General features: G+C 48.4%; 1 protein-coding gene across 1 annotated transcript; it reads left to right on the top strand.

Moving 5' to 3' along the window:
- Window positions 1-27,073, top strand: LOC311118313 (uncharacterized protein; the record flags this gene model as incomplete). Its single annotated transcript, XM_084193124.1, has 2 exons — window positions 1-718; window positions 26,949-27,073. Coding segments are annotated over 2 exons (843 nt in total), but the record flags the coding sequence as incomplete, so codon positions are not given.
- Window positions 27,074-27,189: the final 116 nt, after the last annotated feature.

The raw sequence follows: 27,189 nt of genomic DNA on the forward strand, positions 1-27,189 counted from the left end.
ATGATGTTCAGGAAGAGCTCGGTGACGGCGGTGTCAGCAACCACAGCATCCCCGCTAAACCCGTCCCAGACCCCGGCACACCAAGGAGCCGTAGCCGGGGTAGGAGTAGGGAATCCCGGGGTGAGATGTGGGGCTCAGCCGAGGCTGGTGCCACGTAGCTTGGACAGAGAAAGCGACAGCAGCAGCCCTGACTGTGGGCACACCGAGAGAGACACGACAGCCGCGAGGCAGAAGGACACTGGTCAAAGCGGACGGAAGGCAAGCGGCAATGGCTATGCCGGTGATCGAGGGAGTTCAATGATGACCGTCACAAATGTTCTGTCAAGCACATTGGCTAATGGACAGATAGCAGATGCCAAGTGTGACAGATCAAGCGCGCCCACAAACGGACACACGGGCGCACACTCTCTTCGGGACCAGTCAGTCAGGATGCGCGCATCCCCCAGCCCTCCTGGTGAGACCACCGGGCCGGGGACCAAAGGGGACACCGGGGGGCCGCCGATGGAGCGTTTGACACAGGGAAGGACAGGAGTCGTTAAACTCGCGCGCACAGAACCCCACCGGATGGAGGCCTGGTCAATATTTGCCTCCCAGGAGGACCCGCGCGTGCGGGCGGAGACAGGAGAGGGCCACCTGTTCTGGACCAGAACAGTTACGCAGGACTGGTGCGACGTGTGTAACCAGCCAATCAACGCGCAGCAGGCGCTCAAGTGTAAAAGTAAGTAGTAGGCTACACCATGACTGGAGAGGACAAATACATTTCCAGTTATCCAGGGGAAGGTGTAACTGTTCCTTTACTAATATAATAGAGATGGTTTGTGCTTGATTCATTTCTTTCACCTGGTGAGATATGGGATGATAGTGCAGAATTGCTTTGATGGGTGTGCTGTGACATCATGGTTTGGAGATGAGGCTTGGATATTGACCTCATACCAAGGTGGATGCTGCTGGCTGTTGCGTCCAGCTTTAATGTGAAGGGCACTATCAGGCCAGGACTAAAATAGCAATATACTCTTCAGAGAGAGAGAGGGATAGTGCGTGACTTTGCCAAGTATTCAGAGCTGCAGCCAGTAACCTCCTACAGAAACCTCATTATCTTGTCCTCCCAGACTCGTCTCTCTGTCCCCCTATCCTCCTCCAGCCTCCCCTGCCCCGCCTCCCAATGTCTCAGTGTCACAGCCTGATTTGAAAGCACAGCTTCAGGAATTAGCCTACACAGAGAGACAGGAATGAGGGAGTGAGAGAGAGCGAGAGAGAAAGCGAGAGAAGGACAAAGTTAGTTTGAGGAGTCTAGAGTTATGCGTGTGTGTTTGTGTAATATTAACCTAGTGCATGTGTCAGTACTACCGTAGGCCATCTGCCATTGTCATATCTGTATGGGGATATTTTGGTCACAGTTATCTTGTCATGTGTGACTGCTCTGGAGGGTTAGGGGAGGGCATGTTTGTGTCTGTGTGTGCGCATGCGTTCATAATCTGTGTGTGTTTTAACTGGAGGTTCAAAAAGACATTGCTCAGGTGTCATCTGGCCCACATTTAATCCTACTGTTCTCTCTCACCACTGTTCTCTCTCACCACTGTTCTCTCTCACACACAACATCACACTACTTTCTTCGGTACGCATAGCATCTTTCTGCTCTACTTCCACAGTGTTAACAACGCAACAACAGTGACTCAAGCGCTGACTCCTTCATGGTCTCCTCCACTCTGTGTCTGTCCTATGTAGGCTCTATGTCAGGGCGCGGAGGAGAGGGGAGGGCAGGGGAGCGGGGGAGTGGGGGAGAGGGCAGGGGAGTGGAGGGGAGGGCAGGGGAGCGAAGGGGTGGGGTGGGGAGGGGAGGGCAGGGGAGCGGAGCAGAGGGGTGGGGAGGGCAGGGCAGGGGAGTGGAAGAAGAGAGCAAGAAAATGGAAGAGATAAAGAGTGGAAAGACTGAAACAAAGAGAAAAGCTGAACAGAGTGAAAAGAGAGAGGAAGAAAAGAGGAGAAGTGTTGCTGATGAGGAGAGGGCGGAGAGAGAGGGCACAGGGAGAGGGCGGAGAGAGAGGGCGGAGAGAGAGGGCACAGAGAGAGGGCGGAGAGAGAGGGCACAGGGAGAGGGCGGAGAGAGAGAGGGAGGAGAGAGAGGGCGGAGAGAGAGGGCACAGGGAGAAGGCAGAGAGAGAGAGAGGGAGGAGAGGGAGGGCGGAGAGAGAGGGCGGGAAGGAAGGAAGACAGGAAAGAGTGAAAGCAAGAGAGAGAGAAGAGGATGGAGAGAGAAAGGGATGAGAGAGAGTAATAGAAAGAGAGGGAGAGTAGATGAGAGGACCTCAGCCACCCGAGCCACGGCCTGTTCATCCCACTACCATCTAGAAGGTGGAAACAGTACAGGTACATCAAACCTGGGACCGAGAGACTAATAAACAGCTTCTATCTCAAGGCCATCAGACTGTTAAATAGTCACCACTAGCCGGCCTCCACCTAGTACCCTGCCCTGAACTTAGTCACTCTTACTAGCGGGATACCACCCGGTACTTTACCATGCACCTTAGAGGCTTCTGCCCTATGTGTCATTGAACACTGGTCACTTTGATAATGGCTACCACCCGGCCATACTGTTTTACCCACTTCATATGTATATACTGTATGGCTCATCCTATATAACTACTGCTGTACACACCTTCACTATTCATATACAGTGAGGGAAAAAAGTATTTGATCCCCTGCTGGTTTTGTACATTTGCCCACTGACAAATAAATGATCAGTCTATAATTTTAATGGTAGGTTTATTTGAACAGTGAGAGACAGATTAACAACAAAAAAATCCAGAAAAACGCATGTCAAAAATGTTATAAATTGATTTGCATTTTAATGAGGGAAATAAGTATTTGACCCCCTCTCATTCAGAAAGATTTCTGGCTCCCAGGTGTCTTTTATACAGGTAACGAGCTGAGATTAGGAGCACACTCTTAAAGGGAGTGCTCCTAATCTCAGTTTGTTACCTGTATAAAAGACACCTGTCCACAGAAGCAATCAATCAATCAGATTCCAAACTCTCCACCATGGCCAAGACCAAAGAGTTCTCCAAGGATGTCAGGTTCAAGATTGTAGACCTACACAAGGCTGGAATAGGCTACAAGACCATCGCCAAGCAGCTTGGTGAGAAGGTGACAACAGTTTGTGCGATTATTCGCAAATGGAAGAAACACAAAAGAACTGTCAATCTCCCTCGGCCTGGGGCTCCATGCAAGATCTCACCTCGTGGAGTTGCAATGATCATGAGAACGGTGAGGAATCAGCCCAGAACTACACGGGAGGATCTTGTCAATGTTCTCAAGGCAGCTGGGACCATAGTCACCAAGAAAACAATTGGTAACACACTACGCCGTGAAGGACTGAAATCCTGCAGCGCCCGTAAGGTCCCCCTGCTCAAGAAAGCACATATACAGGCCCGTCTGAAGTTTGCCAATGAACATCTGAATGATTCAGAGGAGAACTGGGTGAAAGTGTTGTGGTCAGATGAGACCAAAATCGAGCTCTTTGGCATCAACTCAACTCACCGTGTTTGGAGGAGGAGGAAGGCTGCCTATGACCCCAAGAACACCATCCCCACCGTCAAACATGGAGGTGGAAACATTATGCTTTGGGGGTGTTTTTCTGCTAAGGGGACAGGACAACTTCACCGCATCAAAGGGATGATGGACGGGGCCATGTACCGTCAAATCGTGGGTGAGAACCTCCTTCCCTCAGCCAGGGCATTGATGGGTCGTGGATGGGTATTCCAGCATGACAATGACCCAAAACACATGGCCAAGGCAACAAAGGAGTGGCTCAAGAAGAAGCACATTAAGGTCCTGGAGTGGCCTAGCCAGTCTCCAGACCTTAATCCCATAGAAAATCTGTGGAGGGAGCTGAAGGTTCGAGTTGCCAAACGTCAGCCTCGAAACCTTAATGACTTGGAGAAGATCTGCAAAGAGGAGTGGGACAAAATCCCTCCTGAGATGTGTGCAAACCTGGTGGCCAACTACAAGAAACGTCTGACCTCTGTGATTGCCAACAAGGGTTTTGCCACCAAGTACTAAGTCATGTTTTGCAGAGGGGTCAAATACTTATGTCCCTCATTAAAATGCAAATCAATTTATAACATTTTTGACATGCGTTTTTCTGGATTTTCTTGTTGTTATTCTGTCTCTCACTGTTCAAATAAACCTACCATTAAAATTATAGACTGATCATGTCTTTGTCAGTGGGCAAACGTACAAAATCAGCAGGGGATCAAATACTTTTTTCCCTCACTGTACTGTCCATACTGTCATTACACACCATTATATACATATATATTTATATTACCGGACTCTGACATTGCTCATTCTGATATTTCTTAATTTATTTCTTTAAATTCTTTGGATTTGTGTGTATTGTTAGGTATACTGCACTGTTGAAGCTAGAAACATAAGCATTTAGCTGCACCAGCGATAACATTTGCTAAATATGTGTTAGCGACCAATAAAATGTGATTTGAGAGAGAGCGGAGTAGAGGGATAGAGGAGAAAGGAGAGTGGGAGCCCAGTACTGCAGTGCTGTCTGATTTAGTGTGCAATCAGCAGGGGATCACTGGAGCGAGACCAGAGACACACTATAGCTCCGCACTGACACTAGCCAACACTGTGTGTGCATGTGCGTGTATGTGTGTTATGTGTGAAGTAGTCCCCTGTAGCTCAGTTGGTAGAGCATGGCGCTTTCAATGCCAGGGTTGTGCGTTCGTTTCCCACGGGGGCCAGTATGAAAATGTATGCACTCACAACTGTAAGTCGCTCTGGATAAGAGCGTCTGCTAAATGACTAAAATGTAAATGTAAATGAGTTGTAGGATCCATATATATAGAATCCATATAGTGCAAATAATCTTCATAAAATGCAGGTTATAATCTCATAGAGCAGTTTGGGCTAGAAGCAGTAATTCCTCTGTATGTAGTCATCTTGTCTGTGTGTGTGTGCGCGTGTGTGTGCATGTAGGTGTGTGTGGAAATGTGGTCGTCTGTGTATGTGTTCCACATATAGCTTCCACTCACTCACTCCATCCACCACCACCAATTCCTTATGAACCTGACTGTGAGTGTTGCATTATAGCCATTTTGTGCCTTAGTGAAGCCCAACACTATACAGTTTCTTACTTTACCTCCCCTTGGTCTAAAACTGCAACCTCACAAAATGATAGTGTTCTCCAGGGACAGGAACAATGGAGAGGGAGGAGTTCTCAGCTAGGCTGGCGTTATAGGGGAGATTCAAAGGCAACAAGGGGTGAATGGGGCATTTGGGGTTTCGGGGTATTTGTAGTGGTGATGAACTTGGCCCCTCAAGCTAAACAAACATCATGGCTGGGTCTTCAGATCAGTGTTTTTTTAACACACACATACACACACACCAAATAAATAAATACACACACAGTGTTGTATTCATGAATTTTCTGGACCTTTTGGAGGTAAAAATGGATTCCCATTCAAAATCCTATTTTCCCTAACCCCTAAACCTAACCCTTAACCTAACCCTAACCTTAACCCCAAACCCCTAAACCTAACCCTAACTCCTAACCCCAACCTTAACCCCAACCCCTAAACCTTATCATACTATCCAGGTCAGTGCCCAAAAAGTTTGAGCTTCTACTTCTAAAAATCCACCTTTCCAGAAATAAGTCTCTCACTGTTGTCGCTTGCTACAGACCCCCCTCAGCCCCCAGTTGTGCCCTGGACACCATATGTGAATTGCTTGACCCCCATCTATCCTCAGAGTTCGTACTGCTTGGTGACCTAAACTGGAATATGCTTAACACCCCGGCCGTCCTACAATCTAAACTAGATGCCCTCAATCTCACACAAATTATCAAGGAACCTACCAGGTACAACCCTAAATCCGTAAACATGGGCACCCTCACAGATATCATCCTGACTAATTTACACTCTAAATACACCTCCGCTGTCTTCAACCAGGATCTCAGCGATCACTGCCTCATTGCCTGCGTCCGTAATGGTTCCGCGGTCAAACGACCACCCCTCATCACTATCAAACGCTCCCTAAAACACTTCAGCGAGCAGGCCTTTTTAATTGACCTGTCCCGGGTAACATGGATGGATATTGACCTCATTCCGTCAGTAGAGGATGCCTGGATGTTCTTCAAAAGTGCTTTCCTCTCCATCTTAAATAAGCATTCCCCATTCAAAAAATTCAGAACTATGAACAGATATAGCCCCTGGTTCACCCCAGACTTGACTGCCCTAGACCAGCACAACATTTCAGGGAAGTCAGGAACCAATATACACAATCAGTTAGGAAAGCAAAGGCTAGCTTTTTCAAACAGAAATTTGCATCCTGTAGCACTAACTCCAAAACGTTTTGGGACACTGTAAAATCCATGGAGAATAAGAGCACCTCCTCCCAGCTACCCACTGCACTGAGGCTAGGAAACACTGTCACCACCGATAAATCTACGATAATCGAGAATTTCAATAAGTATTTTGCTATGGCTGGCCATGCTTTCCACCTGGCTACCCCTACTCCGGCCACCAGCTCTGATAGCTGATGTCCTGAAAGAGCTGCAAAATCTGGACCCCTACAAATCAGCTGGGCTAGACAATCTGGACCCTTTCTTTCTAAAATTAGCCACCGAAATTGTCGCAACCCATATTACTAGCCTGTTCAACCTCTCTTTCGTATCGTCTGAGATCCCCAGAGATTGGAAAGCTGCCGCGGTCATCCCCCTCTTCAAAGGGGGTGACACTCTAGATCCAAACTGTTACAGACCTATATCCATCCTGCCCTGCCTTTCGAAAGTATTTGAAAGCCAAATTAACAAACACTGACCATTTCGAATCCCACCGTACCTTTTCCGCTATGCAATCTGGTTTCCGAGCTGGTCATGGGTGCAACTCAGCCACGCTCAAGGTCCTAAACAATATAATAACCGCGATCGATAAAAGACAGTACTGTGCAGCCGTTTTTATCGACCTGGCCAAGGCTTTTGACTCTGTCAATCACCGCATTCTTATTGGCAGACTAAATAGCCTTGGTTTCTCAAATGACTGCCTCACCTGGTTCACCAACTACTTCTCAGATAGAGTTCAATGTGTCAAATCGGAGGGCCTGTTGTCTGGACCTCTGGCAGTCTCTATGGGGGTGCCTCAGGGTTCAATTCTCGGGCCGACTCTATTCTCTGTATATATCAATGATGTCGCTCTTGCTGCTGGTGACTCTCAGATCCACCTCTACGCAGACGACACCATTTTGTATACATCTGGCCCTTCATTGGACACTGTGTTAACAAACCTCCAAACGAGCTTCAATGCCATACAACACTCCTTCTGTGGCCTCCAACTGCTCTTAAACGCTAGTCAAACTAAATGCATGCTCTTCAATCGAACGCTGCTTGCACCCGCCCGCCCGACTAGAATCACTACTCTCGGCGGGTCTGACTTAGAATATGTGGACAACTACAAATACCTAGGTGTCTGGTTAGACCGTAAACTCTCATTCCGGATTCACATTAAGCATCTCCAATCCAAAGTTAAATCTAGAATCGGCTTCCTATTTCGCAACAAAGACTCCTTCACTCATGCTGCTAAACATGCCCTTGTAAAACTGACTATCCTACCGATCCTTGACTTCGGCGATGTCATTTACAAAATAGCTTCCAACACTCTACTCAGCAAATTGGATGTAGTCTATCACAGTGCCATCTGTTTTGTCACCAAAGCCCCATATACTACCCACCATTTTGACCTGTATGCTCTCGTTGGCTGGCCCTCACTACATATTAGTTGCCAAACCCACTGGCTCCAGGTCATCTATAAATCACTTCTAGGCAAATCCCTGCCTTATCTTAGCTCATTGGTCACCATAGCAACACCCACCCATAGGATGCGTTCCAGCAGGTATATCTCACTGGTCATCCCCAAAGCCAACATCTCCTTTTGCCGCCATTCCTTCCAGTTCTCTGCTGCAAATGACTGGAACGAACTGCAAAAATCTCTGAAGCTGGAGACACTTATCTCCCTCACTATCTTTAAGCATCAGTTGTCAGAGCAGCTTACCAATCACTGCACCTGTACACAGCCCATCTGTAATTAACCCACCCTACTACCCCATCCCCATATTGTTATTTACATTGTTATTTATTTTGCTCATTTGCACCCCAGTATCTCTATTTGCACATCATCTTCTGCACATCTATCACTCCAGTGTTAATACTAAATTGTAATTATTTTGCACTATGGCCTATTTATTGCCTTACCTCCATAACTTACTACATTTGCACACACTGTATATAGATTTTCTATTGTGTTATTGACTGTACGTTTTGTTTATTCCATATGTAACTCTGTGTTGTTGTTGTTTTTATCGCACTGCTTTGCTTTATCTTGGCTAGGTCACAGTTGTAAATGAGAACTTGTTCTCAAATGGCTTACCTGATTAAATAAAGGTGCATTTTTTTTTAAACAACCGTAAGCCTAAAATAGCATTTTAACAAATTCAGGACGTGAAAAAAGTATTGACTTTTAAAAAATATATTGTTTTCCTACCTTGTCAGGACATTCTGGTGACTTGTGGTCCTGATAAGGTAAGAAAACATGTGCACACAGGTTTCTCTCACACACACACACACACAATACACATACACATTCACACACACACACACACAGCTCAGCTGACACACACATTCACTCACACACATAATGACAGGGAACTGTATTTGAGGCAATGTCAAAAACAGTAAACAACCACCTCTCTCTCTCTCTCCGTCTCTCGCTCCCTCTCCTCTCTCCCCCCTCACTCACTCTCTCTCTCTCTCTCTCTCTCCCTCTCTCTCTCCCCCCTCACTCTCTCTCTCCCTCTCTCTCCCCCCTCAGTCTCGCTCTCTCCCCCTCACTCTCTCTCCCCCTCTCTCTCACCCCCTCTCCCCCTCTCTCTCTCTCCCCCTCACCTTCTCTCTCCCCCCCTCACTCACTCTCTTTCCCCCCTCACTCACTCTCTCTCTCCCCCTTCACTCACTCTCTCTGTCCCTCTCTCTCTCCCCTCTCTCTCTCGCTCTCTACCCCTCACTCTCTCTCCCCTCTCTCTCTCTCCACCCTCACTCTCCCTCTCTCTGTCTTTCTCTCTCTCTGTCCCTCTCTCTCTCTCTCTCTCTCTCTCTCTCTCTCTCTCTCTCTCTCTCTTTCTCTCTCGCTCTCTTCCGCTCCTCTCCCCCCCCCCCCCCTCCTCTCTCTCTCCCCTCTCTCTCTCTCCTCTCTTTCTTACTCTCTAATTTATCTCAAGCCTTCCGTCTGTGTTGGTATTGTTGAATATATAGCCTATAGAAATAACCTCTGGTTTAGCCCCTTGGGAGAGCTTTGCTTCATCTCAGAAAACAGACAAACTAGTGGTCTATTGTTGCCATGATTCTCAACTTGATATTATACAGTTGAGTGAGTTGGGGAGTGATGAGATATAGCCTAGTCTTATGTTGTGGTCCTCTGTAGCTCAGCTGGTAGAGCACGGCGCTTGTAACGCCAAGGTAGTGGGTTCGATCCCCGGGACCACCCATACACAAAAAATGTATGCACGCATGACTGTAAGTCGCTTTGGATAAAAGCGTCTGCTAAATGGCATATTATTATTATTATTATGTTAGATCAGCCCCTCCCCCAGCCACGCATGGCAGGCAGAAAGACAACTATAATACTAAGAGCAGACATCCAGTCTAAAAGGCTGGTGACAGAGAGATATAATACCTATGACAGACATGAAACAGCTCATTGTGTCTGTCTGTCTGACACTAATCTGGCTAGTTTAGGATCACTCCTCCCCTCCTCCCCCCTCTATCCTCGCTCTCTTTCCTCTCGCTCTTCCTCCTTTTTCCTCTCCTCAGCCTCGTTACTTCTCTTTTCCTCTCCATTTTATCTCTCCTCTTCCTCTCGTTCCTCTCTTTCTCTCACTCTACCCCCTCTTTTCTCTGTCTATCTCTCATCCTCCCTCTCTCTCTTGTTATGGTGTCTGCAGTGGGTTTGTAATCCCAGATGAGGCAGCTCCTTCTGTGGGATTAAGAGATTAACTTTTAATTAAAGGTTTCTAAAGTTGTTGTCGTAGAAACACACACATAGATACACACACACACACATACACTCTCTCCTGTTCTCTCTCTCTCTCTCTCTCCTGTTCTCTCTCTCCTGTTCTCTCTCTCTCTCCTGTTCTCTCTCTCTCCTGTTCTCTCTCTCTCTCTCTCTCTCTCTCTCTCTCTCTCTCTCTCTCTCTCTCTCTCTCTCTCTCTCTCTCTCTCTCTCTCTCTCTGTCTCTCTGTCTCTCTGTCTCTCTGTCTCTCTCTCTATCTCACTCTCTCTCTCTCTCTCTCTCTCTCTCCAGAGAGGCAGGCAGGCGTTGGGTCGGTCTCTGGTCACTGCTTCCACAGGAAAACATGGGGAGTGACACTGCCACTGATAACACAGTAGGCAGGCAGACAGACTGGGGACATTTTTGCAGAAACTCTTCTCCTTCTCCCTCCTTCTCTTGCAGTGAGCCTGTTTATTTTGGCCTGTTGTGATGTGTCACTGTTGCCTTAGGCCTAACGAAGCTCTCTCCATTGGTAGCTAGTATACTGGTAGTTTATGGAGATAAAACACTTTCTATACTCTCCATATGCCCTTCCTAAAGTATAACCCTTAGCCTCCATATACCCTGTACCCTCCCTGTACCCTAAACCCTATGTCCTCCCCCATCCCCTACACAGTGCTGGCCTTGTCTTCAGCAGCAGCCATAGCAGTCTGACCGTGTGTTACTCTCAAAGCTTCATTGACTCCAGCAGAGGAAGCAGAGGGTGTTAATGTCTCTTAGCTTCCTGTACTCGCATACCACTGCTACACATGTTTAATAAACCACCAGCCTAGCATAACTACAAATGTCTAACATAATCCCTTCTGACCACGCTAGTCTCGTCTGAGCAGAGAGTTCAACATTGGGCCAGACAGGCAGAAATGTTCAAAGTGTGTGCAGGGATGTTGTCAGTCATGGAGTTGTTGTCAGTCATAGAGAGAGACATTCTTGGCAACTTTAGAACTCGATGCCATGATGCTGCCTCCGAGCTTTCTATTCACCCCTTCATGATGAGTTTATGGCATGCATGGTTAGGGTTATGGCTAGGATTAGGGTTGAGCCGAGGTGTTGACATGAAGCAAGAGCTAGGGTTAAGATTAGGGTTATGGCTAGGGTTAGGGTTGGGCCAGGGTGTGGACATGGAGCTAGGGTTAGGTTTAGGGTTGGGCCAGGGTGTGGACATGGAGCTAGGGTTAGGTTTAGGGTTGGGCCAGGGTGTGGACATGGAGCTAGGGTTAGGTTTAGGGTTGGGCCAGGGTGTGGACATGGAGCTAGGGTTAGGTTTAGGGTTGGGCCAGGGTGTGGACATGGAGCTAGGTTTAGGGTTGGGCCAGGGTGTGGACATGGAGCTAGGGTTAGGTTTAGGGTTGGGCCAGGGTGTGGACATGGAGCTAGGGTTAGGTTTAGGGTTGGGCCAGGGTGTGGACATGGAGCTAGGGTTAGGTTTAGGGTTGAGCTAGGGTGTGGACATGGAGCTAGGGTTAGGTTTAGGGTTGGGCCAGGGTGTGGACATGGAGCTAGGGTTAGGTTTAGGGTTGGGCCAGGGTGTGGACATGGAGCTAGGGTTAGGTTTAGGGTTGGGCCAGGGTGTGGACATGGAGCTAGGGTTAGGTTTAGGGTTGGGCCAGGGTGTGGACATGGAGCTAGGGTTAGGTTTAGGGTTGGGCCAGGGTGTGGACATGGAGCTAGGGTTAGGTTTAGGGTTGGGCCAGGGTGTGGACATGGAGCTAGGGTTAGGTTTAGGGTTGGGCCAGGGTGTGGACATGGAGCTAGGGTTATGTTTAGGGTTGGGCCAGGGTGTGGACATGGAGCTAGGGTTAGGTTTAGGGTTGGGCCAGGGTGTGGACATGGAGCTAGGGTTAGGGTTGGGCCAGGGTGTGGACATGGAGCTAGGGTTAGGTTTAGGGTTGAGCCAGGGTGTGGACATGGAGCTAGGGTTAGGTTTAGGGTTGAGCCAGGGTGTGGACATGGAGCTAGGTTTAGGGTTGGGCCAGGGTGTGGACATGGAGCTAGGGTTAGGTTTAGGGTTGGGCCAGGGTGTGGACATGGAACTAGGTTTAGGGTTGAGCCAGGGTGTGGACATGGAGCTAGGGTTAGTTTTAGGGTTGAGCCAGGGTGTGGACATGGAGCTAGGGTTAGATTTAGGGTTGGGCCAGGGTGTGGACATGGAGCTAGGGTTAGGTTTAGGGTTGGGCCAGGGTGTGGACATGGAGCTAGGGTTGGGCCAGGGTGTGGACATGGAGCTAGGGTTAGGTTTAGGGTTGGGCCAGGGTGTGGACATGGAGCTAGGGTTAGGTTTAGGGTTGGGCCAGGGTGTGGACATGGAGCTAGGGTTATGTTTAGGGTTGGGCCAGGGTGTGGACATGGAGCTAGGGTTAGGTTTAGGGTTGGGCCAGGGTGTGGACATGGAGCTAGGGTTAGGGTTGGGCCAGGGTGTGGACATGGAGCTAGGGTTAGGTTTAGGGTTGAGCCAGGGTGTGGACATGGAGCTAGGGTTAGGTTTAGAGTTGAGCCAGGGTGTGGACATGGAGCTAGGTTTAGGGTTGGGCCAGGGTGTGGACATGGAGCTAGGGTTAGGTTTAGGGTTGGGCCAGGGTGTGGACATGGAGCTAGGGTTAGGTTTAGGGTTGAGCCAGGGTGTGGACATGGAGCTAGGGTTAGGTTTAGGGTTGGGCCAGGGTGTGGACATGGAGCTAGGGTTAGGTTTAGGGTTGGGCCAGGGTGTGGACATGGAGCTAGGGTTAGGGTTGGGCCAGGGTGTGGACATGGAGCTAGGGTTAGGTTTAGGGTTGGGCCAGGGTGTGGACATGGAGCTAGGGTTAGGTTTAGGGTTGGGCCAGGGTGTGGACATGGAGCTAGGGTTAGGTTTAGGGTTGAGCCAGGCTGTGGACATGGAGCTAGGGTTAGGTTTAGGGTTGAGCCAGGGTGTGGACATGGAGCTAGGTTTAGGGTTGGGCCAGGGTGTGGACATGGAGCTAGGGTTAGGTTTAGGGTTGAGCCAGGGTGTGGACATGGAGCTAGGGTTAGGTTTAGGGTTGGGCCAGGGTGTGGACATGGAGCTAGGGTTAGGTTTAGGGTTGGGCCAGGGTGTGGACATGGAGTTAGGTTTAGGGTTGGGCCAGGGTGTGGACATGGAGCTAGGGTTAGGTTTAGGGTTGGGCCAGGGTGTGGACATGGAGCTAGGGTTAGGTTTAGGGTTGGGCCAGGGTGTGGACATGGAGCTAGGTTTAGGTTTAGGGTTGAGCCAGGGTGTGGACATGGAGCTAGGGTTAGGTTTAGGGTTGGGCCAGGGTGTGGACATGGAGCTAGGGTTAGGTTTAGGGTTGGGCCAGGGTGTGGACATGGAGCTAGGGTTAGGTTTAGGGTTGAGCCAGGGTGTGGACATGGAGCTAGGGTTAGGTTTAGGGTTGAGCCAGGGTGTGGACATGGAGTTAGGTTTAGGGTTGAGCCAGGGTGTGGACATGGAGCTAGGTTTAGGTTTAGGGTTGGGCCAGGGTGTGGACATGGAGCTAGGGTTAGGTTTAGGGTTGAGCCAGGGTGTGGACATGGAGCTAGGGTTAGGTTTAGGGTTGAGCCAGGGTGTGGACATGGAGCTAGGGTTAGGTTTAGGGTTGGGCCAGGGTGTGGACATGGAGCTAGGGTTAGGGTTGGGCCAGGGTGTGGACATGGAGCTAGGTTTAGGGTTGAGCCAGGGTGTGGACATGGAGCTAGGGTTAGGTTTAGGGTTGGGCCAGGGTGTGGACATGGAGCTAGTGTTAGGTTTAGGTTTAAAGGTGTGATTTAAGATTCAGAAAATTAGTTTAACTGTTATGGCTGCCATGGGATGAATATCAACAAGTGATGTTGTCTTCACATAAGAGACTATCTCCTATATCTGTTGTGTGTGTGTGTTTGTGAAAGCTGGTGCAGTTCTCCTGTATGTTTGACAGATCTGTGGGGAGTTTTACTCAGGCTATATTTAGGGTGCCCTTGGCAGGCCCTGGGACTACTCAGAGGTGACGTGTGGAGACGGCAGTGTGTGTGTGTGTGTGTGTGTGTAACTGCCTCGTCTTAAAGGGTGTTTGAGAGAGGAGGAGAGGGCACACAACAGGCGCTACAGCTATACACACACACACACTCACACACACAAAGAAGACAGTAGTGTAAAACAGGATGTATTAAGTGGGCGCATGGAGAGATGGTGCTATTGGTGATATAACTGCATGGTGTCATAATCATATCATCTGTATTACTCATGCTGTTGCAGATGATTATGTCATATAGGTGTGTGTGTGATTTGATGAGGGCTGGTACATCCTGTGCCTCCAAACTCATTAGGCTCAGAAGTAGGGCAGGAGACAACAACAGGCCCTGGCTCATTAGGCTCGCTGTCTTCTCCAGGGCATATTAATAGCCGATGGAGTGTGTATCAAATACACCAAGATACGCACATGCACACACACATAATAATACACACACACAGCCGGTGCGATGCATGTCATACAGTAAAAAGATTTCCCACCGTTTGAGAGAGAGAGAGAGAGAGAGAGAGAGAGAGAGAGAGAGAGAGAGAGAGAGAGAGAGAGAGAGAGAGAGAGAGAGAGAGAGAGAGAGAGAAGGCAGCAGCATTTGGGAGACAGTATCCAGCACTGCAGTGCTCTGCTCTAGCATGTTTACTGTGTTATTGGCGTGTGACCAGGAAGATGTCCAGTGACCCTGGAGATGAACAAATACTTTGATAGACAAGGAGGATGAGAGAGGGGAAGCCAGTGATGGAGAGAGCGAGAGAGAGCAAGGATGAGTGTGTGAGTAGCATTGGGGCTCTGTCTCTTTAAGCTGTTTGCTGCTGCAGAGTGTGTGGGTGCTGCAGCAGAGGCACAGAGAGCTGAGAGAACGAGAGAACACGGAGTCCATCAGCTACAAAACAAGTGAATGAGAGAGAGCGATGCCAGCGGAGGGGTGAGGACAGGTTGAGGGTAGTGGTATGTGTGAGCAGTGAGGAAACGCTTGACAGAGGAGGAGGTGGAGAAGGAGGGAGGGAGAGAGAGGCAAGCTGAGGTGTGAGGGGTAGAGGTGTGTGTGCAGTGTGTGAGGTAAGAGCAGCTAGGTGTGTGTGAGGTGTGTGTGTGTGTGTGTACGGGGTGGCAAAGCGAGAGGTGGACGAGGTGCTGGTTCGGAGCGTGGCACAGCTGGGTGAGTGGTGGCGCTGGGATGGCAGGCACTGGGGGGGCTGGCGAACCGGCAGCCCTCGGACCGACAGGAAGCCCCTCAGCCGCAGGCAGGAGAGGGGCAGAGGGCACTTGCCGGAGGGAGCTGGCGGCCTGGGGTACAGGACGGTGCCAGCGGGGTGGTGCCATGCTCCCAGCCGGACACAGGTAGCGCCGTTGATGGTGGGGCGGGGGGTAGAGGAGGGGGAGCGAGAGTTGGAGGCAGGGGAGAGAGGTGAGGGTGTAAGCCAGTTGAGAGCTTCTCAATCCTTGTCTCTGCATCTGACGGCTGAGGTGGGGGGTGAGGGAGAGGGTGAGGTGGGGGGTGAGGATGGCGATATGGGCAGTGCGTGTTTCGGTCAGGTTTCCAGGCGTCTGGGGAGGCTGTTACGGCGCCTGCCTAAGTCTCGCTCCTGGAGTGACGGACTACGGATGCTCCGCAGAACCAGTTCCCATGGATCACTCATCACCTCTTCCTCAGGTATGGAGAGAGGGAGGGAAGAGATGAGAGGAGGGGAGGAGGAGAGGGTAGAATAGAGCTCCTCCAATGGTTTTCTCAATGAATGCATCCCTTTCTCAGGTCTGGAGAAGGAGGAAGGAGGGAGATGGGAGGAGAGGAAGAAAGAAAGAGAAGAGGGGGTGGAGAGGAGTGTCAGAGAGTAAGATGAGTGGAGAGGAGTGTCAGAGAGTAAGATATGGTAGATAGAGAACAGATAGCAGAAGATAAAAGGAGAGAGGAATGAGAGGAAGATAGAGGTGGTGGGTAGGGGTATTGTTACATTGTGGCACAGAGTAGAGAAGGACATCTCTGCAATGACCCCTTTAACTCCTGTATACTGTTACTCAGAATCTCTCTCTCTTTGTCTTTCCCCTATCTCCCCCAGTCTATCTCTCTGATCTCTCTCTCCCTCTCTATTGTGTTGTGTTTACGGGTGGGGATGAATAGAGGGATATAGACAGACAGTCATCAACACAGTGGAGCTTCTGGAACTCTCTCCCAAACAGGGAATAGGAAGTACGTACACACACACACACACACACACACACACACACAGTTCACTTAACCAACTCGGCTACACTACACTCCATATTTCTCCCGATAGATGACTCTGAAAATCGAAATCATCCGATGATAAATGTGTTCTTATAAACCTAATCTGTAATCTGAGGGGACGATCCTATAAAACCAGATTATAGACGTCTGCCTGTGCTCTGTTGTGGGAATATGATATTAGAGCTGACTATTTAGGGGCCTGGAATGGAGTTTAGCATCGATCCTAGCGTGATTGTTCACAGAGAGGGAAAGACTGACGCAGTTGTGTCCAGTGATAAATACAGAGTGGGTATACAGTGTAACACAAGGAGAAAATGCTGTCTGCACAACGGTAGGAAAAAGACTGGAGGCTGCAGAGACAGATTTATACATTAACATAGTGAAAGAAGAAATTGGACTGAAGTGTTTGTCTGCGTGTGCACATGCATTTGTGAGTGTGTGTACCATTTATCTCAATGGTGAGTGTCTTCTTCTAGGCCTGTCTGTGAAGGGCTGATAAGGTCCTGACCAAACATCAATCAGCTTATCAAAGGGACTAGAACACGTCACTACATCTGTGTGATGTCACAGCCCTCCCTTCACCAATCAGCAGTGGACCAGCTAGTCCCTCTAGAGCAGGGCTGGGCAACTTTGATGGGGGTGGGGACCACAAAATATCTGAACTCATCATGAGGGGATGCAGTGGCTCGCTGTCAAAGCTGCAAAGCTGTCATCAAGGCAAAGGGTGGCTATTTGAAGAATCTCAAATATAAAATATATTTAGATTTGTTTAACACTTTTTTGGTTACTACATGATTCCATATGTGTTATTTCATAGTTATTATTATTTTGTCGGGGCCCCGTTTTTGGAAATTGGTCCATGGGCCTACAAAAGGGGGGCCGCCAGTTGTCCAACCCTCCTCTAGAGAGTCATATCTATCAGGGCTAGTGGAGCAGTTGAAATAGCTCATATAACCGCACTTTAGGTGTAGAGCATAAAGAGCTTATTTAGATTAAAGCGGTTCCTTTTCTACATCATCTTAGATCATTCTATCAAAACATGTAATTAGCCTATCTGAAATGAGTCGTTCTTACTGGCTGACTTCTCTTCTCCTCTAGCTGTCATTGTCACGATTCTGTATAGTACGGCTTCTGTGTTGAACTAACTAACTGACCAAGAGGACGGGTGGAATCCCCTCATCTTCCAGCCCCAAAGTTCCCTATACCTCCCTCGCTGTCCCCCACTCTGCCTTAGCAATAGAAATGTGTTGACTTTCTGTTTCTGTTGTTGTCTCTAGTTTCCTCCTTTTGAGGGCCAGGAGTTTTTTTCTTCTTCAGGAAAACCTCCTGACCTCCTGTCTCTGAGTGTGTTAGTGTATTTCTCTCGTTGGACTGCTACTTCCTCTGCCCGGCCACGCTGGTTATATTTGGTGTGTGTGGGTGGCACAGGCCTGACAGAGCGATTGTGTGTGTTTGTGTGTGCATCGTGTGATTATCACCTTCCGAAATGCGCCCTAGCAAAATCACCTCTCATCCATTCTTTCAGACCTCTCATAACATCTCTCTTTCATTGGCTAGCTCTAGTTCTCTCAGAATCTCCCCCCTCTGTGTGATTGGTTAGCTGAGTGTTCAGGGTGTCACTCTGCTGTGTGTGGTGTCAGCTGTAGACAAGCACACAGATGTGTGTGACTGTGTGATGTGTGTGTGTTCTGTAAGATAATGTCCCGGCCTTCTCTCCTCTGTTGCCTGGGAGACAGGGACAGTTCTGTGTTTTGGTTTGGCCTAGTCCCTTCTGTTGCCTAGGAGACAGGGACAGTTCTCTGTTTTGGTTTGGCCTAGTCCCTTCGGTTGCCTGGGAGACAGGGACAGTTTTCTGGTTTGGTTTAGCCTTGTCTCTTCTGTTGCCTGGGTGACAGGGACGGTTCTGTGTTTTGGTTTGGCCTAGTCCCTTCTGTTGCCTAGGAGACAGGGACAGTTCTGTGTTTTGGTTTGGCCTAGTCCCTTCTGTTGCCTAGGAGACAGGGACAGTTCTGTGGTTTGGTTTGGCCTAGTCCCTTCTGTTGCCTAGGAGACAGGGACAGTTCTGTGTTTTGGTTTGGCCTAGTCCCTTCTGTGTGAGCTGAAGCCTATAAGAAATGTAAAAGGAAGGAAGTAGGATGGAAGGTGGGAGGGATAGGGTGAGGAGAGGGAGGTAGATTCAGATTGGTGTTACTGGATCCAGAACACACACACATATACACACACACACACACACACACACACACACACACACACACACACACACACACACACTGGAGCTTCAAAGGGGGATAGCAGCAGGTTTTGGTTCAGCTTATGGGTTAGGGTTTGTTGGTGTAGGCTGGGCCAGAGCACGAGCTGTTTATTCAGGCTGTATCCAGGCTGGGTGAGCGGCCAGTGGCCATGTGATGTATGTGAGGGAGAGAGATGCAAGAGGTGTGGTGGAAGAGGTGTGGTGGAAGGTGTGTGTTTGTGTGTGTGTGTGACTGCAGCAGTGCTACACAGAGGGACAAGGCCGGTCTCAAGGTTATAAAGGTTACAGCCTCCGGCACCAGCTGCTCTAGAAAGCAGCAGAAAAGGCTGCGGACGCAGCTGAATCTGAGAGGAAAGGAGGGAGGGGAGAGAGAGAGGGGTGTCAGCATAAAATGTCCTGGCGATTGTCAGGAGAGAGAGTGAAGAGAGAGAGAGAGAGAGAGTCTTTGAAAGAGGCATCGGTGTTTCCCCTCATTCCTAAAAGCCCCCCTGAGTTCCAGATACTGCAGGGGATTCTACAGCTCTGACCACAGCACGGCTCAAGGAAGTAACACACTGCACCATAGTGTTCTGTCTCTATAGGGGAAGGGATTATTCAGAACCCAAGAGAAAGGAGAGGGAGCAAGAGAGAGGTTATATGAGTTGTGCTGTGAGGTCCAGTGTTCCAGTCGTGTGACTGTAGGGGAAGTGAGGTTCAGTACAGTAACAGTAAGGGAAGTGACTCTGTAGACGGACTGCTTGTTTGACAAGGAGGAGATTCCCTCTGTTGGCTGGGGGAGTTAAGAGCTCAGAGCCTCAGGGAGGACTGACTGTGGAGCGTGTGAGCGCTCAGGAATACTCACTGTGTGTGTGTGTGTGTGTCTGTCTGCGTGTGCAACGCTCTTTAGGAATGCAGACAGACTGACAGGTTCCTCTGTAAACTGTGTGGACCTCCAGTGCACCTGAACAGACAGTGATCTTTGCCAATATGAACACTAGAGACATGGTGTCTGTTTGAGAAGTTAGCAGCAGATCACACACACTCTGTTAGCTCTCAGAAGTTTCACACTTTAATGAAGACTTCAAAACCTTAAACTCTCATCAGTATCATTAACCTGAAGTTGTGTGTGTGTGTGTGTGTGTGTGGTGTGTGTGTGTGTGTGTGTGTCAAATCAAATTTGATCGGTCACACACTTCGTAAAAAATAGGTGTAGACTAACAGTGAAATGCTTACTTATGGGCCCATCCCAACAATGCAGAATAAAAAATACAAACATTATAATAATAGCAAAATAGTAACACGAGGAATAAATACAAAATGAGTAACGATAACTTGGCTATATACACGGGGTACCAGTACCGAGTCGATGTGCAGGGATATGAGGTAATTGAGGTAGATATGTACACATACTGTAGGTAGGGGTAAAGTGATTGGCAACTGGATAGATAATAAACAGTAGCAGTAGAGTATGTGATGAGTATGGAAGTGGGTGAGTGTGTGTGTGGCGACAGTGTGCCTGTGTGTACGTGTTATGTGTGAGTGTGTCTATGTTGGAGTGTCAGTGTAAGCATGTGTTAGTGTGTGTGCATAGCAGAGAGAACAGTATATGACTTCGGTGGCTGGAGTCTTTGACAGTTTTTAGGGCCTTTCTCTGACACCGCCTGGTATAGTGGTCCTGGGTGTCAGGGAGTTTGGCCCCAGTGATGTACTGGGCTGTACGCATTACCTTCTGTAGTGACTTGCGGTCGGATGCCAAGCAGTTGCCATACCAAGCAGTGATGCAGCCAGTCAAAAGGCTCTCAATGGTTCAGCTGTATAGCTTTTTTGAGGTTCTGAGGGCCCATGCCAAATCTTTTCAGGGGAAGAGGCGTTATCGTGCCTTCTTCACAACTGTGTTGGTGTGTGTGGACCATGTTAATTCCTTAGTGATGTGGACACCGAGGAACTTGAAGCTCTCGACTTGCTCCACTACAGCCCTGTCGATGTGGATGAGGGCCATGTGGATGCTCGACCCTCTGTTTCCTGTCGTCCACGATCAGCTCCTTTTTCTTACTGACGTTGAGGGAGAGGTTGTTGTCCCGGTACCACACTGCCAGGTCACTGACCTTCTCCCTATAGGCTGTCTCATCATCGTCAGTGATCAGGCCTACCACCGTAGTGTCATCAGCTAACTTAATGATGGTGTTGGAGTCGTGCGCTGCCACACAGTCGTGGGTGAACAGGGAGTACAGGAGGGGACTAAGCACACACCCCTGAGGGACCCCGTGTTGAGGGTCAGTGTGGCTGATGTGTTGTTGCCTACCATCAACACCTGGGGGCGGCCCGTCAGGAAGTCCAGGATCCAGTTGCAGAGGGAGGTGTTCAGTCCCAGGGTCCTGAGCTTAGTGATCAGCTTGGAGGGCACTATGGTGTTTAATACTTAGCTGTAGTCAATGAACAGCATCCTCACATAGGTGTTCCTCTTATCCAGGTGGGAGAGGGCAGTGTGGCGTGCCGTAGAGATAGCGTCATCTGTGGATCTGTTGGGGTGGTATGCAAATTGGAGTGGGTCCAGGGTGTCTGGGATGATGGTGTTAATGTGAGCCATGACCAGCCTTTCAAAGCATTTCATGGCTACAGATGTGAGTGCAACGGGGCGATAGCCATTTAGACAGGTTACCTTGGCTTTCTTGGGCTCAGGGACTATGGTGGTCTGCTTGAAACATATAGGTAATACAGACTGGGTCAGATAGAGGTTGAAAATGTCAGTGAAGACACTTGTCAGCTGGTCAGCGCATGCTCTGAGTACGCATCCTGGTAATCTGTCTTGCCTGGCGGCCTTGTGAATGTTAACCTGTTTAAAGGTCTTACTCACATCGACTACGGCGAGCGAGATCACACAGTTGTCCAGAACAGCTGGTGTTCTTATGCATGGTTCATTGTTGCTTGCCTTGAAGCGAGCATAGAAAGTATTTAGCTGGTCCGGTAGGCTCGCGTCACTGGGCAGCTCGCGGCTGGGTTTGCCTTTGTAATCTGTGATAGTTTGCAAGCCCTGCCACATCCGACGAGTGTAAGAGCTGGCGTAGTAGGATTCGATCTTAGTACTGTATTGACGCTTTGCCTGTTTAATGGCTCGTCAAAGTGGCAGCTCTAGCCTTTAGCTCAGTGCCGATGTTGCCTGTAATCCATGGCTTCTGGTTGGGATATGTACATAAGGTCACGGTGACACAGATGTGGTAAAGTCCTCAATGTTATCAGATGAATCCCGGAACATATTCCAATCTGTGCTAGCGAAACAGTCCTGCAGTTTAGCATCCGCTTTATCTGATGACTTCGGTATTGAGCGCGTCACTGGTACTTCCAGTTTGCTTGTAAGCAGGAGGATTTAGTTATGGTCATATTTGCCAAATGGAGGGTAGGGTAGAGCTTTATATGCATTTCTGTGTGTGGAGTAAAGATGGGAATCGAACCCACAAACCTAGTGTTGCAAACGCCATGCTCTACCAACTGAGCTACATCCCTGCCGGCCATTCCCTCCCCTACCCTGGACGACGCTGGGCCAATTGTGCGCCGCCCCATGGGTCTCCCGGTCGCGGCCGGCTACGACAGAGCCTGGATTCGAACCAGGATCTCTAGTGGCACAGCTAGCACTGCGATGCAGTGTCTTAGACCACTGCGCCACTCACAGTTCTTCAGGTCCCGTTGATAGGATAGTCTCGAATGGAGCTCATCCAGTTTGTTCAGTGACTGTACGTTCACCAAATGAACGGAAGGTAGATGCAGTTTATTTGCACGCCTGCGTAGTTTCCAGTGGTGTAAAGTACTTAAGTAAAAATACTAAGTACTAATTAAGTAGTTTTTTGGGGGATCTGTACTTTACTATTTATATTTTTGATTATTTTTACATTTACTTCACTACATTCCTAAAGAAAATAATGTACTTTTTACTCCATACATTTTCCCTGACACCCAAAAGTACTCGTTACATTTTGGATGCTTAGCAGGACAGGAAAATGGTCCAATTCACACACTTATCAAGAGAACATCCCTGGTCATCTCTACTGCCTCTGATCTGGCAGACTCACTAAACACAAATGCTTCATTTGTAAATTATGTCTGAGTGTTGGAGTGTACCCCTGGCTATCCGTAAATTAAAAAACACGAAAATACCGTCTGGTTTGCTTCATATAAGGAATCTGAAAGGATTTATACTTTTACTTTTGATACTTAAGGGTATTTTAGCAATTACACTTATTTTTTATACTTAAGTATATTTAAAACCAAACCCTTTTAGACTTTTACTCAAGTAGTATTTTACCGGGTGACTTTCACTTTTACTTGAGTCATTTTCTATCTTTACTTTTACTCAAGTATGACAATTGGGTACTTTTTCCACCACTGGTAGTTTCATCAGTATGCCCGCACGTTTGCCTCTTTTGCGGCATCGCTTTCCTTTTCGACTCCCAGGGATTTGGGCCTTGTCCGGAGTAAGCAGAACATCCACAGCTGCTGTCTCGTTGAAGTAGAAGTTGTCGTCCAAATCGAGGTTAGTGATCGTTGTTCTGATGTCCAGAAGCTGTTTTCGATCATAGGAAATGATGGTGGAGACATGATGTACAAAAAAGTAAAGAGCTTTTCATCCTCTGTCGTTTCAGTTTGACAGCTTTTCCCTTATTTATTTTCCCTGAGGGGATTTCCAACTGCCACTGTCCCTACTGAAGTGAGGGTTTGGAAACCCCCAATTCTTTCTTTGAGGTTTGATGTGTCTGATGTGGGCTTTTTCAGGTAAATCCTGTGAGAAACTTGAAGGCCCTGTGTTGCAGTCTTACTGTCCTATCTACAGAGGAGGAGCGAGAGGGAGGGAGTGAAGGGAGAGAGAGGAGGGGAAGGAAGGAAGGAAGGAAGGAGAGGGGGAGAAGTAGAGAGAGGGAGGAAGTGTCTGTCAGTGTGAGGTAATCAATAGTTTTGCTCAAACTAGCCAATCAGGCTTCCCGCTTAAGCACTCAGGCTCCATCCTCACTGCAGATAGAGGATATTGACTACATTATCAGATCTCTGCACCCACTGCTGTCTCTCTCCCTCTTCCTCATCTCCCCCACTCCTCTTTCCCTCCCTTCCTCTCTCTCCTCTGCCATGGATTTTCCCTTGCGTCCAGTCTAGTGAGACAATACTCAAGGAGCCAGACAATCTCAGCACATCTCTGTGTCTGTAACCCGAGATGCTCTGTGTGTGACCAGGGTTGGACAAGGCAATACGGAGGGGAGGAGTGGGGATGAGGGGGTAGGAAGGCATGGGCGTGTTTGTGATGACCAAAAGAGGGTACAGTATGATTTTGGATTTTTATTCAGATCCACATTAGCTGCTGAAGAAGCAGCAGCTGTTCTTCCTGGGGTCCACACAGAACATGACCAAATACAGAACACTAATGGACAAGAACAGCAACACACATTTAAACTAAGAACACCATGACCAAAGAACAACACGACTACTTAAAATAACAAGAAGAAGAAAGAGAAAACAAAGAAAAACAAATACATTTAAAATACTAAGAATAATGTGTGTAGTGTGTGTGTAGAGTGTGTGTGTGTAGAGTGTGTGTGTGTAGAGTGTGTGTGTGTAGAGTGTGTGTGTGTGTGTAGAGTGTGTCTCTTCACAGTCCGCGTTGCTCCTTGAGGTGTTGTTTTATCTGTAAGTCTGCATCCTGCGCAGATTAGCAAAGTCAGGAGGGCAGACAGAGAGATGGACTGACAGACAGATGCTGGGCGATGGAGGGAGGGACATACAGTATGTTTACTGTGCAGCTCTGGGTAGGTGGTAGAGGTGGGAAGTATTGGGGGACGGGGAAGAGATATTAAGTAAATGAACAAAGGTTATAGGGAGGCGGGTGTGGGGGGCTTAGGAGGTAGGGGGACTTGGCGTAGAGGGGATGGGAAGTGCTAGGGGTCAGGGGGTATGTGGGTAGAGGGGTACAGTGCAGGCAGTAGGGGGTCGACAGCAGAGGGGTTTAGACGATAATGACCCTAATGAATAGGGGGTTGAGGGTTTACTCACTAATAGTCCTAACATTTGTTCTGGGGGTCTTAACAGGACCTCATGGAGGGCTCCGGGGGGCTTTGAGTCCTGTAATTCTCTCTGAGCCTGTTGGGGGCATTTAACTGTGTTCCCCCTCGGCGCTGCAGAGACATACAGGCTGTCACTCATAGCTGCGTTCAGGCTGCGTTCAGGCTGCGTTCAGGCTGCGTTCAGGCTGCGTTCAGGCTGTGTTCAGGCTGCTTAGCTGAAGTTAGGAGTGTGTCTTCATTCTCTTCCTACTGTGTCTTTGTCTGCACTCCCAGCTGGTCTCTTCATAATGCAACACTTTATCAACAACAAGGTGTGCCTGTGTGTTTATGTGTGTGTTTTGTGTGTGTACAGTATGTGTGTACAGTATATGTACAGTGTGTGTATGAACATCATCAGTGTGGGAATAAGGCGAACCCTAAGGTTGAACCTCAGGCCTGGTGTCTTTCAGTCCTCCCCTGTTGACAGCAGTATATCAGAAAATCTAATCAAAACAAATGTATTTGTCACATGCTTCGTAAACAACAGGTGTAGACTAACAATGAAATGCTTACTTACGGGTTATTTTCCAACAATGCAGAGTTAACGATAAAGATATCTTTTTGTATAAAAAATAGAAATAGTGACTGGGGACTACAGTAAGCTTCCTTACAATGTGACAGGTGAAATTAAGAAGGCAATGCTCTTTATCTCCTAACATATTGCACAAGTTGACTGCAGGTATTTACGTAAAAAGTAGCTACAAATATTCAAATGTATACAAAAACATCAAATAAATACTGTAGTTTCAACAGTATTGAAAAACCATCCTGTGGCTTTTTCCAAATACCCCGGTATATGGTATATATGGTATACCGCCCAAGCCTAATTAGTTTTATAAACCACATCAACGCTCTAACCACCCTTAGCGGCGTTGGCAGAAAGCAGATGTTTCTGGTTTTCAGGGATACAGTATTTTCAACCTAACTTGCGTTTCCCCTGAAGAACAGAAGTGGGGACTCCGCTCAGGCGTCTTTCTACGCCTGCTACGTTAGGTTACGTTTAAACAAACAGGCTTAAACGGATCCTTATTATGGGAAGATTGACCGATCAGTGCAGCACTTAGCTCAGACATACCCTGGTGAATGGTGGAGTGAGGTCCTGTCTGGCTGATTGTAATGGGACAGGCTGATAGGGTGTCACTAACAATGAGGGGTGAGATGTGAAAAGGATGACAGGATGGGAGAGTCTCTCCTCCCAAAACGCATTTCCCCTCTCTGCGTGTTTGGGTTGGCCTTCTCTCTCTCTCTCTCTCTCTCTCTCTCTCTCTCTCTCTCTCTCTCTCTCTCTCTCTATCTCTCTCTCTCTCTCTCTCTCTCTCTCTCTCTCTCTCTCTCTGCCCTATATTTCCATCAACACTGAGTCTCTATCTCTTCCCCAGACACCTCCCTCCTATCAGCAAGGCATCCGTCCCTCACACTCACTCATCGGTCAGGCTCTTACAGAGAGGATTCGTTGCCTTAGTTACCGTGCTGCCCTGTAGCCTTCTAATTTTGTGTAGCCTCTGATTAAATGAGCTGGTGGGAGAACAGTGTCCCAATACAGTTACATTGCCTCTTCTCCTCCCTTTATGGCCTCAGATCTGAAGACACTCTGGAGTGGCAGTCTTTTCTGTGTAGGCTGTTTTGCTGTACTCTGCCCTCACTACCTGTGAGATGTTAGCTCTATACCACCCTCTAGTGACATCTGTGCAATAATACAACAGATAGAGCATCCACTGATTCACTTCAGTGAAGAGAAACCTGTAAATCAACCACTACAGTTGTTATGTACAGAGAGCAGCCTCTAGGTGGAGCCACATGAACACAGAGCTCTCAGGCAGATCTCTCAATGAAATGTGAAATTCACAACAGCAGATTAGATTAGATCATATCAGCCTGAAATATTGTGAAAATGCATGTTGAAACTGTTGGGAGGTACGTGAAATATTTAATCTTAGTTTGGATTGGATTGGTGTGTGTCTTGTCATTGTTAGATTGATATTGTGTGTGTGTGTGTGTGTGTGTGTGTGTTATTGGAAAACATGTGTGTTGTTGAGGATCTTCTCTCACTCCTCTGCTCTGAGAGAAAGACATAGGTTTCTGACTGCTGGCTACATGATTAGTATGTGACTCCTCAATAGACTCACATTACCCATTACCCCAGAACAGTGCGCTCGCAGACTGTCACCATTACAGTACGCCACACAAGGACAAGGGTGATACTAACGGTCAAACAGTCCAAGGAAAATGCTTTATCATTGCTGCTCTCTAACTGGTGCCCTGTGTGTGGACCCAGTCATTGATTGGTCTGTTTATGTGTCCGTCAGACTGCAGCTACACCTGTCACCTGGAGTGTGAGGGGCGGGTCCAGCTGGACTGCAACCAGAGAGACAGCAACCCACAGGAAACTCCATCTCCCAGAAGACACTGCTCCACGCCTCCTCAGTACAAGGTGAGACAGACCTAGAGCTAAATGAATCAGGTGTATACTGGTTATTAGGTGTACTGTGGGGGTTGTTGTAGGTCACAAGCTGTTTGACAGGATGCTGCTGGTCATGTTGGCTGTGA

This window comes from Coregonus lavaretus (assembly GCF_964263955.1).
Source record: "Coregonus lavaretus genome assembly, contig: HAP1_SCAFFOLD_3549, whole genome shotgun sequence".
Lineage (NCBI taxonomy): Eukaryota > Metazoa > Chordata > Actinopteri > Salmoniformes > Salmonidae > Coregonus > Coregonus lavaretus.